This window comes from Notolepis coatsorum, assembly GCF_963971535.1.
Source record: "Notolepis coatsorum genome assembly, chromosome: 8".
In the NCBI taxonomy this organism is placed as follows: domain Eukaryota; kingdom Metazoa; phylum Chordata; class Actinopteri; order Aulopiformes; family Paralepididae; genus Notolepis; species Notolepis coatsorum.
In genome coordinates this window covers 100089328-100103660 of record NC_140172.1, presented here as the reverse complement: position 1 = coordinate 100103660, position 14333 = coordinate 100089328, and the positions used below count along the sequence as shown (strand labels likewise).

General features: G+C 40.6%; 1 protein-coding gene across 1 annotated transcript in view; it reads right to left on the bottom strand.

The window, feature by feature from the left end:
- Positions 1 to 14333, bottom strand: part of LOC311233310 (E3 ubiquitin-protein ligase CBL-like) — a 127851-nt gene that overhangs the window by 62997 nt on the left and 50521 nt on the right. Inside the window, exon 3 of the mRNA XM_084320260.1 lies at positions 9770 to 9916. Coding sequence (XP_084176386.1) covers positions 9770 to 9916 — 147 coding nt within the window. The remainder of the gene's footprint in view (positions 1 to 9769; positions 9917 to 14333) is intronic.

Here is a 14333-nt window from a genome sequence, read left to right as displayed (position 1 = left end):
GGTCTGCAAGGGCCTTGAAATAAAGCCTGAGCCCTGCCCGAAAATAAGCCTGACTGTAAATAATATTTTAAGTCCTAGCCCGCGTGAAAACCCGAAAAAAATTATTATTATTATTATTATTAAAATATAAATTTTTTTGTATTTGTTTTAAATATTCGAAACACTGTTTTATATGAACGTAATAAATAAACAAAACTAAGAAGCATTTACATAGCCTGTTTCGCAATGCCGTCTCTCCCAGTGCTCGCTTATATAGACTGACTCACACATCAGCCTCGTAAAACGTATTGAAGGCTATAGAATCTTCTTTGACACACACACACACACACACACACGACACACAATAGCCTACTCAGTCAAACAAACAAACAGAAAACAGAAATCAGATTTCGAGCAGAGCAACGTAATGAAAATCACAACAAAACAGGTAGCGAGTCGCGACCCAGCAAATAATAAACATCACTCACCATGACGTCAGCAACGCGTTGAACACCGTTAACAAAACCGGCTACATACATCCCAAGAACAAATTAAAACGTTCGCCAACTGGCTATATTCCAACACAACCAATCGAGTTGAACTTGTCCCCTGAGTTCTCCCTGCGCGCTGCAGTAATTACATCCAAATGTTTCTCTGGCGCAAAAGAGAAAGCGAATCTTAAAACGAACAGATAATACAGATAAGGACAGATAATGTTGATATTCAAATATAAAAAAAGTTTCGAGAGGAGTGGAAGTTTGAAGACAGACTACAATATGATGCGGGGGTGGTGAGTTGAAACAGTGTGTGTGTGTGTGTCCCGACCCCACTTCTATGTTTCAATAAATTATTTGCATTTAAAACTATTAACGCTGACTCATTCCTTCAGTCCACTCAATTATGCTAATATTCCTTATGTTGTTTATGATATTAATTGAAAATAGCATATGAGAGTATTATATAGTAATAAAAACACATGGCGATATACTAAAAAGCTATTTATAATTTTTGGCTGGTAAAAAATCTGCCCGGCTGGTAGTTTTTAAAATCTACCAGCCAAATGGCTGGTAAGTCAAAAAGTTAAGTTTGTTCCCCGGTTCAACATGAAAATATTCACATGTTTTCGTTCACTGAGAAACTAAACTACACTGCCATTTGGCGCTGCTGACTGACGTCACCACAGAGCAGACGCCTGGCTGTAGTAAGCTGGTAGCAAGCCGGTAAGCTGAACCTCCCCATACGAAAACTCTCTACATGCCCCGATGTAAAATGGTTCCCTCCTCTTTGTATACTTTTGTCCTCACCAACAAAGTATTCTGCCAGGGAACTTATGGACACGACAGTAGACATTGCTAACGTCTAGTACGTTTAGCTAGGTAACGTTAACGTTAGTTAGCTAGCTAGCTTGGTATCAGCTGGCCGTAACGTGCATTAGGCGACAGCACTGAACGACAGGTGTTCTACTGCCTGTACTGGTAAATAAATGTAGTTTACCTTATAACTATTTATTTTATTTCAACCAAAAATGCTTAAACAATAATGTTAGTGGTAGAAGGGAACTCATTTTGTGCAAAATGGAAAGTTTGCCAATGTTCATGAGGCAGAATTGTTACAATAGCCGATAATCCATTTTCCCAATGATAAATCCCTAAACGGGTGGACCAACCGCACGGTCCAAAGTGACGTCAGACTACACCTCCCTATGACGATGCTTAATTAACTTCTCCGTCATCGGCAGAAGGTTTGTTGATGCAAGTCAATGGTTCCCATTTTACTAGTTAGTTGCCTGAAACCGATCCAGCATGGTTGGTGTTAGGGATGTCCCGATCACGTTTTTTGCTCCCGATCCGATCCGATCATGTGATTTTGAGTATCTACCGATACCGATATTTCCCGATCCGATCAACAAAAAAAAAATATAAATACTGAGGCCTTAGTTTTGGTTTTAAATTGCATATAATCATTCATTTATTTATTGTCACACAGAGCAGAAGAATTTTGCCAAAACAAACCAATAGTATCCAGCTGCAGAACAGCAGACCAGCCACACTCAGACCCAAACGCATTTCCTTTGATTTAATTATACATCAAATGATTTATGAAGTCAACTTTTCACCTGGATAACGTCAACATTCAGGGTGAATGTAATGTGAGAAATTGGGATTATAAAAAAAAAAAAAAAAATGGGTCCGAGTGTGGCTGGTCTGCCGTTTTGCAGCTGGATACTATTGGTTTGTTTTGGCAAAATTCTTCTGCTCTGTGTGACAATAAATAAATGAATGATGATATGCAATTTAAAACCAAAACTAAGGCCTCAGTATGAGTTTAAGACGTGAACATGGTCATGTTTGTTGAATAAAAAAAGAAAAAGCAAAAAAGAAATTGCAGATTTTTTTTATTTATTTTTTTGTCGATCCCAATCTTCGGAAAATCACGCGATCGGCCCCGATCCCGATCACGTGATCGGATCGGGACATCCCTAATTGGTGTTGATGTCTTTCAAGAATAATTAGCATTGGGGTATCTTCCCCCCGTGATGAATCAGCCAACAGAAATGCTTAAACTAGTACAATAGTCACTATCCAGGCTAGAGCACTGGTGCTTGGTAGAGCTCCACCAAGTTGGTCATAACCGCAAACAGCTTTTTGACTGCACACAAGCCACTGTATAGCAACTATAACAGAGATACAAGTGAGTAAGAGGAGAAAATAAATGAAGGAACAAAAAGGTTTTAGTTGGTTATTTCCAATTTCATGACAATTACCACGATTTTAGATAGTTTAGGCCAGGGGTCAGCAACCTTTTTGACATGGAGTGCCTGTTTGAAATATAGTTGTAACTAGTGTGCCTCAACAATATTCCATGCATCGTACATTCTTTTCTCATAATCAGGTATTTCTAATGATCATTTTTACATTATTACATCATTATTGTTATTGTTATTATTAACAATATTATTATGATGGTTGTATCAACCCTAAATCTGAGTTGGGGAGGGGGGGGGGGGGATGCAATGCAGACAAACAGCTCACTCACATTTGCCCATTCATTTTTGGACACATCACACACCATCGGTGTGTGTACTGTACGTGTGCTGTCATAGCTCCACCTACAGGCCTAATGGAGAACACCAGGAGAACACCAGGATGTGAATGGAGGGTGAATGTGAGGTATATCGTGTAAATAAGTTTTGATTGATCGCAAGACTACACTGTAAAAAAAATAATAATAATAAGTTACCATAACTTAAAAATATTGAGTTCAGTTACTGTGCATTAAGGTTTTCAGTTTTCAATCCATAATAAGTTAACAGAAAAATAAGTACACAACCACATTATTTCAACCTAATAAAACTATGTGTAACTGAGGGGTACAATTCCCTGACTGTATTGAGAGTATGGTATCATTAAACCACTACTTAGTTATGTACTTTAATTACTGGCCATACAGTACATGGTATATCTGGTGAACACCCACACAAGAATACGGCAATGACAAAGAAAGTTCTAGTTAGAGGTATTTATTATTAGAGCAGCAACGGTAGGTTACAGATTGAGAATTATGATTGCGCTTGTAAGGCGAAGAACACTTAAAGTAGGTCAAGAGCGTAAGTCCATGAGAATAGTAAGATGGGTATAACTGACGCCACCTGTAGCATAAGAATTACATAAGGTACACTCGTAGTCAGCTGGAGACACTAGGGGGTTCCCTCCGGTTGTAAGCCGGCAGGGTAGAGGAATGTTCGGGAGCAAAGTCTGGATCAACGCGGAATAACGAGGCTCCAGATACAGGAGCCAGTGCAATACTCCCTTGGTCCGTAGACAAAGCAACAGCTATACTCCAGTATGCACGACAGCATGGATGAAAGCTAGCCAGCCTCTGTGGTCCTAGAGGCGGGCTCGATGGTGCTCCTCACAGGGTAGATCCCACACAGCAGTGGGGTAGACGGTTCTCTGCTCCAGCAGCCACAGTACCAAAGCAATATAATCCAGCCGGAAAAGGCTCTGCATTCGCCGGTGTAGGTTCTCCGGTGTACATATCCAACGGTTCTCGTCTAGGACTCCTCGGGTGGTGGCGCGAGTTTAGGCCGCCCAGCCTGGATAAGTGCACTAGCTAGAGGTACGACGAACCGGTGGTAATGATGGTCACGGAGAACGGTAGCCGCACGATACACTATAAATAATAGACTATTACTTCACAATAGAATAAGTCGAACTCGACGATACAGCGTTAAACTCTGACACTTTAGCTATCTATTCGCATGCGGTTCTCAAGGCTCTATTCAGGGGCAAAGAGGCCCACTTCACGGCACGTTGTATCGTGGTGAAGGCTTCAACTTTTAGGATAAGACTACTGCTGTATCCACCTGCGACGTATTTATACGTAAGGTGAATAATCTAGTGCCAACCTCAGTTCTGTCTCGTATTACTGCGCAAACCTGGACATGTTGAGACATGCCTTGGCGGTGGCTTTGAACTTGCCATTGGGGGTATGGCCGTTGGCGCCTAGGGGTCGCTGTCCAATAGGAGAACGAATATTATGGTCTGGCTTGTACCTAGGTAAAGGGATATTCCGTGTATATATACAAAGAATATACAAGGGATATCAGACGATATACAAATATTATACAGGGTATCTCAAGTAATAAATATATATATTCGGTTTAATCTGACCCTTTGTAACACTATGTTTATTATTGTCATTGTTTTAAGAACACAAGTTGACTTGGTAATACGCACATTTTGAGTAGAAAAATGGCTTTTAACATGTGCAATGTTCAATGAAATAGAAAAATAAATAATAAAATGTGTTGATTAATCCCACTGGTCACAATGGTGACCGTAATAATGTTTTTGTTATAAGGCTCTGCAAATGTTACTGAATGATGTAGCAATGTATTTCCAGCTAAATTGAAATAATAAACAAATAAAGGGTCTCAATTAAATATGTGGTAGTAAAAAGAACCTGTGGGAGGATTTCAACAAGATAAATGCGACAACAGTGCAAAATATTTCACTATAATATTTCAGAGCAAAAAAAAAAATTATATCTTTTTTTAGCTTTTTTTGCTGCTGCCCCCTGTGCCTATGCAAATGCCCCCGCGTGCCTATGCAGGCACGCGTGCCTAGGGTTGCCTACCCCTGGTTTAGGCTAATCAGTTAGGTTTCACTGTAATGTTATTATAGCAACTCTATACCAGAAATGTAATACATGGCAAAATGTTTTCTTTCTTTCTTTCATTTATAAAAAAAATGTATAGCTCCATGTCGTTTCATATCTATGTGTCTCGCATGTGCGCGCTGTGCAGTCGCTAAGGAATTTAGGTTCGAGGTTGAAGAAAATGCACGTTTAGGTTGAAAGAACGGCCCTAATGTCAAACGTGTGCTTGCTTATGTAGAAACAAAGATAACGAGACCTTTTCATTATAACGTCTTGCAATATGACTAAGATATCAAGTATTTACTCCCGGAAAATCTTTAGTGATAACGAGTATATTGTTAACTTAGCTCCGCTACCCCCCCGCTGATGAAAGTCATACCGTCATATACCGTATACCGGGGTGTGGTGTCAGAAAGGTATAAAGGTATGAAGAAAATTATACCGCCCAAGCCTAGTGTGTGTGCGCGCATTCACGTCTTTGGAAAGACCAGATGAAGACAGAGGAGTATATTATATTGATAGTATTTACTGAGGATGGACAGATAATGTTGATATTTTAACATACAAAATATAATACATAATAAATGTATACATGATCATCATGCAACATAAAACAATTGTAGGAACGGTTCGTGAGAGGGAGGTGGGGAGGGGTTTTAGGTTGTGTGTTCCAAAAAATGGAACTTAAAGTTTAAAGCTCAATATATCAAAACGTGGCACTTTACAGTGAACAGGAGGTCTATTTGTATAAAAACAATAGATCGTATCGTGGCAGATTTTGTAATATCGGCAAATATCGCATCGTTGTCCAAAGAATCGATATCGTATCGTGATGAAACTGGTGATTCCCACCCCTAGAGCTCATGCAAGACTTTTATTATTTGCAGATTTCTCTTCTGCTTTTAACAAAATGCAGCCCCACATTTTAACCCTTTAATCGCCGTTGACGCTGGAACACGTCATTCCCCGCCATGCTCATTCTGCCGTTGACGCTGGACAGCGTCTTTGATATCAATATTTCAAAAATCTGTGATCGAAATCATATTTCTCCCCCGGAGACATGAGATGTACTGGTGAGCCCCTATCAACTCTAACGGTTCAAGAGCGCCATCTGGTGGCCGATCGGCCTGATCGCCCAGGGAAGAAACAGGAAGTGGAAGCTGGTGCTCATTTCAATTTGGTCCGATCACTCGCTATAGGTCCCGGGACTCGATCTCGACACAATGGATAGCGATCCGTTGCCAATAACTCGATAAACAACATGATTTGGACGTATATACTATTATACAACCTGGAAATGGATAGGGTATTTCTACATCCCATAATAGAAAAAATTCTGTTCCACGCTCATCTCCCAATGGCGAGAGGAAGCTACGGTGAGTTTCAGCGTTATTTTTTAATGTCTTCTATACTAACTGCTCTAATGATCATATCACCCACACTAGATGAATGATATAACGTTGCCCACGGAATTATAAACGACCCCCCGCCCATCCGGTCAACATCAGATCATACGTAGTAACTTCTAGAAGTACGTGCAGTTGAAATTTTTTATCTCGCGCCGATTGCTATCAAACTGTTTACAATCATCAATATAATGCATTTAGGGCTATAAATCACGTTCTGGAGAAAGCTGCAGAAAACGATAAAAACATACTTATACTTTAGACCGTATTTTAGTATGAATATGTGAATGAAAAAGTATAACGTTGCTACACCCTGAACAATAGATATAGGACTTTGAATGGGCCATGGTAATGTCAATTTAGCAATACAATTAAAAAAGTTATAGCCCTGCAAAGAAGGGGAACTTCTCCATGTTAAATAGGGCTGGCGAGGGATGGTAAATTATGAATTTAACCCCGGCGATCAAAGTGTTAATTGAGAGGCTTGACTCTTATTTTAAACTCCCACACCAGCTTCTCATGCCGATTCTAAATTTCCTCACTGAGAGGGTCCAGCAGGTTTTTGTCAATGGACAGATGTCCAACATGTCTATTTCTAACACTGGCTCCCCCCAAGGTTGCGTGTTATCTCCCCTCTTATTTATTATGTATACGGACAGCTGCAGATCGCTTCACGACCACAGGCATCTGGTTAAGTTTTCAGATGACACTGTCCTTGTATCCCTACTGCAGCGCTCCGAGACGGATCATGGACCTGTACTTCACGACTTTGTAAAATGGTGTGATGAGAATTACTTGGACCTCAATAATGACATGATAATTGACTTCAGACACAACTCCGATAATCAAGCCAGTGTAATTCATGACGAGGATGTCCAGATTGTTGAATCCTACAAATATCTGGGAACTGTGTTTGATTGTAAACTCAAGTTCAACTTAAATATGATTCCATTGTCAAAAAAGGTCAGCAGAGGATCTACTTGTTGAGAAAGTTGAACTCTTAAAGTTAGTGTGAAGATCCTGAGCACTTTTTATGGTTCTTTTATTGAAAGCCTCTTAACGTTTTCTTTTATCTGCTGGTTCAGTGGCCTATCTATTAAACAACAACAATTAAGAACAGCCTACAGAATATTGTTGGAGTCAAACAAAGAGACCTATGTTCTCTCTGGACGGACCAGGTGGTCAAGAAGGGGACGAGCATCAGAAATCAACCTCTCCATGCTCTGTCTCAGTGGTTTTCGCTGTTGCCTTCTGGCTGCCATTATGACGTTCCGTTGAGTAGGACCAACCGTTACGCTAAATCTTTTGTCCCCTCGGCTATCACACTTTCTTTTTTATCTACTTTTTCTCCCCAAATTTCTATTTTTCTCCCATCCCAATTTCGTATTATCCAATTCTTCCCTCCCCTGTCTCGAACGTTGCTAGACCATGCCTCCCACTGGTCGGCTGCAATGTGGACGAAGCCTTGCATCACGTGTCCCCTCCGGTACACGAGGAGGCAGCCGTCGCATCTTTTCACCTGCACAGCGCAATCTCTCAGTGGCGAGGAGTAACGCGTGGGAGGCTCACGCTGCCCCCGATACTTCCTGATTCTGCTGTACAGGCGCACCAACCGACCTGTAGGAGTCGCTGTCCACAACGTCCGATCCCGACCCACCGGCTTTCCCACCCCCTAATACTGCCAATTGTATTAGTATGAACGACCAGCCAAGCCGGAAGCAACGCCGAGAGCTGGGCTCGAACCCAGCATATCCTGCGTTAGTGGCGAGCGCCTTGCCCACTGCGCCACTTAGCCGCCGGCTATCACACTTTTAAACACAGACAGTAGTCACTTTAAGTAGCCTTTTACACCTAGTTGTCTGTTTTTTACTTACTTTTACTGGACTGTGTATAGCATGGAATGTTGTTGTTGCTGTGTTGTCGTTGAGATGTTTTTGTTACTTGTGCAAAGCTACCATATGAATTGCCCCACGTGGGATCAATAAAGTTGTCTGAACACAGAAACCATGCTGGAGAAAATGTGGACAGGAAATAGCAAACCACACACATATTCTGGGGATGTCAGATAATAAAGAACTATTGGGAAGAGATAGGAGAGATAATAAATGAAATAGTAGGATATGAAATACCCCAGACAGGCCAAGTATTGTATTTAGGGAACTTAACACAGGAAGGAATTCAGGGGGAAGACAAATACTTGATTAAAGGGGAACTATCTTATAAATGGCCTTTTTGAGTGTTTAGCATTGTTTCCTAGCTATGTGAACTTATATTAATATGATCCATGTCTCAAAATTCTCATATTGGCGCATTCTTCCAATTCTCCTCTCACAATATTCACCCTCACTGAACTGAGTCGTTTGAAAATGTGCCCTATATGTGATGTCATAAAGACACTGCTGCATGTTAATGTCCCAGATGCCGCGAAGTGGCCACAGTGGTTGGAGCCCAGGCTCAAAACAGCTCGAGATCTTGAGGTAGAAAAATGCTGTATTTGAGGACTTGATTAGAAATACAAAACAATGAATAAAAAAAATATATATATTACAGAGGTGTTCCATAGACTCACAGGAATTGTGTAAAAGTGCCCAAATAGTGAAAGAAATAGTAAAATAGTTCCCCTTTAAGATATTATTAGTAGCAGCCAAGAAAGCATTGACGAAAATGTGGTATAGAGTAGAAGCACCAACGAAAGAACAATGGACAGAGATAGTAGGGGGGATACAGGAAATAGAGAGAATCACACATAGGCTGAGGCTACAAGATGAGAAGTTTGAGTCAAAATGGGAGAAGTGGGAAGAGTATAGGGAGAAAAGAAACGACAACACAGGAGAGTGAAAAGGAGACAAGAGAAATAGAAATCGAAATGAACTATGAAGGTACCAAAGAACCCATGTCACTTTATTCTTTTATATCTTTTTTTTTCTTTTTCCCTTTAATTCATTTTAGGTCAACTCTTCATTTGACTTTGATATTATTTTCTACTATCAGCTATATATTTTAGTTCTTATCTGTCGAATTGTATTGTACTGTCTCTTATCATTTTGACCGCCAATTGTAATGTTGTACGTGGATGTTTGTTTGTAAATCAAGAAACTGATAATAAAAATTTGAGTAAAAAAAAATAATAATAATAAAGTTGTCTGAATCTGAATCTGGTTTAACGCCTGGTTTAACCCCTGGGAACCCCTGGTTTAAGGATTAACTTAGCGGCAGAAACTCACTTGTCCCCAAAGGATTTCCTCCAGAACTCAGCAGCGTCTGCCTTGGTGATCCTGAAGTTGTCGCCTTGGAACAGTCCATTGGGGAAGATGGCCTTAAGCTCGGCCAGCATGTGGCTGAAGATCAGAGACAGCTTGGTAAGGTTCCGCCTGGGGATGGAGAGAGGAGAAGAGGTACAGATCTCAGGTCAGCGAAGGACAATTGAACCCTTCAGACAAAGAACCATGGAAGTCTGTTTTTAAATTTAAAAGATTTAACAGACCATGTATTTGCAGTTGTAGAGTCAATCTAGGGCTGGAAGGTATACTGAATATTAGGGTTGGGTACCTTTCACATTTGAACCGATACCGGTACCTGTGAATCGATACCGGTACCCAACGGTACCTTTTTTCAGTATTTTAGTCTCTAAAAATGTCATCTACCTACCTCAGTTGTAAAAATATATATATATAATATTGCAGCGAGCGTTGTCTGCATCTAGCTTTGTAAAATGTAACAACACTTGCGACCGTTTTCCATTGCCCCGACTAGGGCTGGGCGATATAACGATAAATATCGCGATATATTTTAATAATCGATATCGAATATCGAAATTTAAAAAAAAACGATTTTTTTTTCTTTTTTTTTTGTACTTTTTTCTTTTTTTACCTGCAACAGGGCAGTTTTAAAACCAGAGACAGTGGACAGACTTGTCTTTCTTGCCTGCAACTTAAAGTAATGGCTTTGCTTGTCCAAATGACAATACTGACCAAATTCAGATTTATTTTTCTCTTGTCCATTTATTTTGTTTGCTTTCTAATTTAAAATACAGTTTGAAACCGTCTGTACACAGTAGGCTATGTGTGCTAGCAGAACTAGACTCCAGTCACGAGTCACAGTGCACATGTGCGGTGGTTTGTCCACCAAAAAAACGTCAAAAGATCGAAAATAAACTAGCAGAGCCAGAACTGTTCAACTCCTCTGGAGCCACAGCCAGCAGAGAAGCCGGTTTACTTTAGCTTTTAAACCAGCTGCAGCCTGAGAACTGGAGTGTGAGGGGATGTAACACTAAAGATGGCGGCAATGACAAAGAATTGCTGCAAAATAAACATACATCTGTTGTTAAAAAAAGAAAAAAAAAAGATTTTTTTTCTTTTTTATACTTATAACAATTCGATAATTATCGATATCGAGAAATAAAATAAAATTATCATATCGTTATCGCGATATGATTTTTTTCCATATCGCCCAGCCCTAGCCCCGACTGCTTTGTTGTTGAATCAAGTCAAATCATCGGTAAGTGTGTATTGTGCGTGTGAACGTTGACGTGAACGTGCGGCACACTTCATAGGTTTCGTTTTGCGGTAAACGAAACGTTGACGTCATCTGACCTTTTTAAATTTTTTTTTAATGTAGCACCGGCGGATCTCACATGAATCGGTACTCGGACGTGATTCGGTCGGTACGCTTAAAAGTACCTGATTCGGTACCCATCCCTACTGAATATGAAGGCATACTGAATATGAAGGTATACCGTCATGGATCCATTTAAAAATATGGATTTTTACTATACTATACGGTCGTCCACGACATATACATGTTGTTAAATAAATATATATACTGTATATTTTTATGTAAGTCAAATAAGTGTTCCTTGCAGCAGTATTAAAATAAAATATATTGAATGAAACAGCACCATGAAAAATGTAATACAAGATAATGAAATACAGTAGATCATATCACATAGTAACTTGTATTGTAATACTAAATAAAATACCATCAAAACTTAACACAGACAGTATAAGCCTTTATCCTCCCCTCCAGCTTACCTTTTTTAATTTACTTTAACACTTTGGGTGCCGTTCACGTAGAGCTACCTTTCTGTGGCCCGATGGTTGAGTGGCGCAAACGTAGATCTACGTTTTTCTCACTATTTATTTTATTCGCTATTGCCATTCATAATTTATCGAGGCACCTTGTGCATAGTGTGTTCTGAGTGTGTCTGAGATTGTAGACGGTCAATACCGCCACCTACCGCCTTGTGGCAGCTACTGCACTCCATTAGAAACTATGTGGTTTGTTATCTGGGCCGAGCTGCGGCGTGGGGGGGGTTTAAATACTCCGGCGAGCCAAGCAGTCACCATCATACATCAACGAGGCTGCCCCACCCCTCGTTCATATGCAATGCCAAATAAGGTGGCACGGACTCCCGCATTAAATCAGAGACAAGGTAAGAACACTATATATCCAATCTTGCGTTGATCTGATATTTATTTCTCCCGCGATCGAAGCTATCTGTGTGGAATGTGTTGTGCTTTTTACCGTTGGTGGCGGTGGGGGGGGGGGGGGGGAGCGGGCGCGCCACTCTAAACCACATTTCATGGGTGCATAAGGAAGGATAATAACGATAATCTAGCGTTGCTTTCAGGAAGATTCGATAATCAGGCGAAAAATGGCAACGTGATAACTGGATTCCACTACAACGCTATTATCGCGTCTTTTTCCTGGGATTACTAAGAATCACCCAAACTATATTCATATTCAAAACGGTATAAAACGGAAATGTACGGATGAAAAAATTATCTGTTTTTTGCATCTCTCTATAATATAAAATATAGGTTTATCTCTACAAACAATGTGAGCGCTTACATGGGGTTAATGGGCGGCAAGGCCAGATGCACTTCCCGGAAGGGGCGGGGCACCCAATGTGTTAAAAAGCTTAGCACCTCCCTAGACAATTGTGATGGTTTGAGAAATACAAACAACCCAGAAAGGTTATTTCCCCCCTGGTGCGCAATGATAATGGCATCTGCCAGAGGGTTCTCCTCACCTGCACTGGCGTAGTGCTAAAACACAGTACATCTGGCAATGCGAGACTAGCATCCCACACACTGTGACGTGCCTGCCTAAGCCCTTACTATCGACCTTGTCCCACAGGCCCATCTTAGAGCATTCCGTTTGTTTTGTGTCATAGGTCTATTTTGGAGGTATTTTGGTGGATGGAAAAACACAAAAACATTTACATTTGTAACCCACAAAAACAAACACACACAACAAATAGTACTATAGCCAAAAGCTGCAATTATGAGGTCAAAGCCAATATGGGAATGTTTTTAACATTTAATGAGCCGTTGGTAAAAAGTAAATTCATGCTTGCAGTATACAGTATAGGCTACAGTATTCTGTTCTCTCTAATCAATTTCAGTGTATTTTTGCTTTCCGTTTCCAGTTAGTTTGCATTCTGGGGGAAAACAACTGAGGTAAACATTCGTTTTCAACCATAAGTGCGCTTAGCGAATACCAAGTTGTTACATGAACCCCGGCCCAAATAACAAACGCTTAGACCTCTGAATGGTTCAGCCCAAATAACAAACGCTTAGACCTCTGAATGGTTCAGCCCAAATAACAAACGCTTACAGACCATTCTCACCAACTCCAGCAAACATGCAAGGAGACGTGACGGAGCAGTCCACCTGGCTGCTTGATGGGCGTTCACTGTATTAATGTAGGTAGGTTCAGTTGGATAGATATGTCATACTCCCACATCCTTCTATGGTCATGGCCAATTAAATGTTGTAGTTGTTTTTTTCCTTTATCGACATTGGCAAGTATACCAAATATGTCAATATCATAAACAGGGAGGGGGTCTGGGGAAAATAGCGCAAACCTCTGCACGTGTTATGTTCTCCCAGTAAAACTCCTTGCAGTCAGGTGAAAAGAAGCGGCTGGCGACTCCACAGGTATCGGAGGAGGCATGCGATTGTCTACATCCTCCCCAGACCGACAGTGGGGCAATGCACACAATGACCAGGAAGGGAATTGGCATACCAACTACATTGGCAGATAAAGACAGAAAGGCAAAAAATAACCCCCCCTCTCCCTCTCCTGTTCTACAACACCAGCATTTCCCCACAGGGATTAATAATGATCCATCATATTATCTTCAACTCCAACAATGTCAGCAATATCTCACAATCTGTTTCTGTTCTCTGAAAGTTGTCCCTGTACAAAAGTAGAGATGCATTGTAAAGGTTGGGAAACCCAGAAACAGCTGTTATCAGCCTTTTCTTCCATGAACTAGATTATTATCTGAAGAAAAAACAGTCTTTTAGTTTTACTATTATGCACTTTGCTACTAAGTAATCTACCTTGCCTATATGACTACCTACTGTGCTAATATGTCTATACTACTAGGCACTCAAGTCTGTAGCACTCAAGTTCGACAAACAATGTTACTTAACCTCAGCTGCCAGAGTTGTAACCTTCCTGCTGACTTATTGTACAGAGATTCTAAGTCGCTAAATGTAAATGTTAAAGGAAATAAATATACATATTTTTTCAAACAAGCTGCCTACCACAGAAACACTGATTGGAGAGACGCACTGCAAGGTGGGTGGTCCTCAGTGTCAGCTCACAGCTTTCAACCATGGGGCTTGGTCATGAGCGCATTTTCCACCTAAGCGGTCCACTCGAATACTGTATGTATCCGACAATATTTTAGGCCACGCTGCTAGAGTTGGCTGCTTTCGGTGGAAAGGGGCCATTAGACCTCTGAATGGTTTACATTTACATTTACATTTACATTTA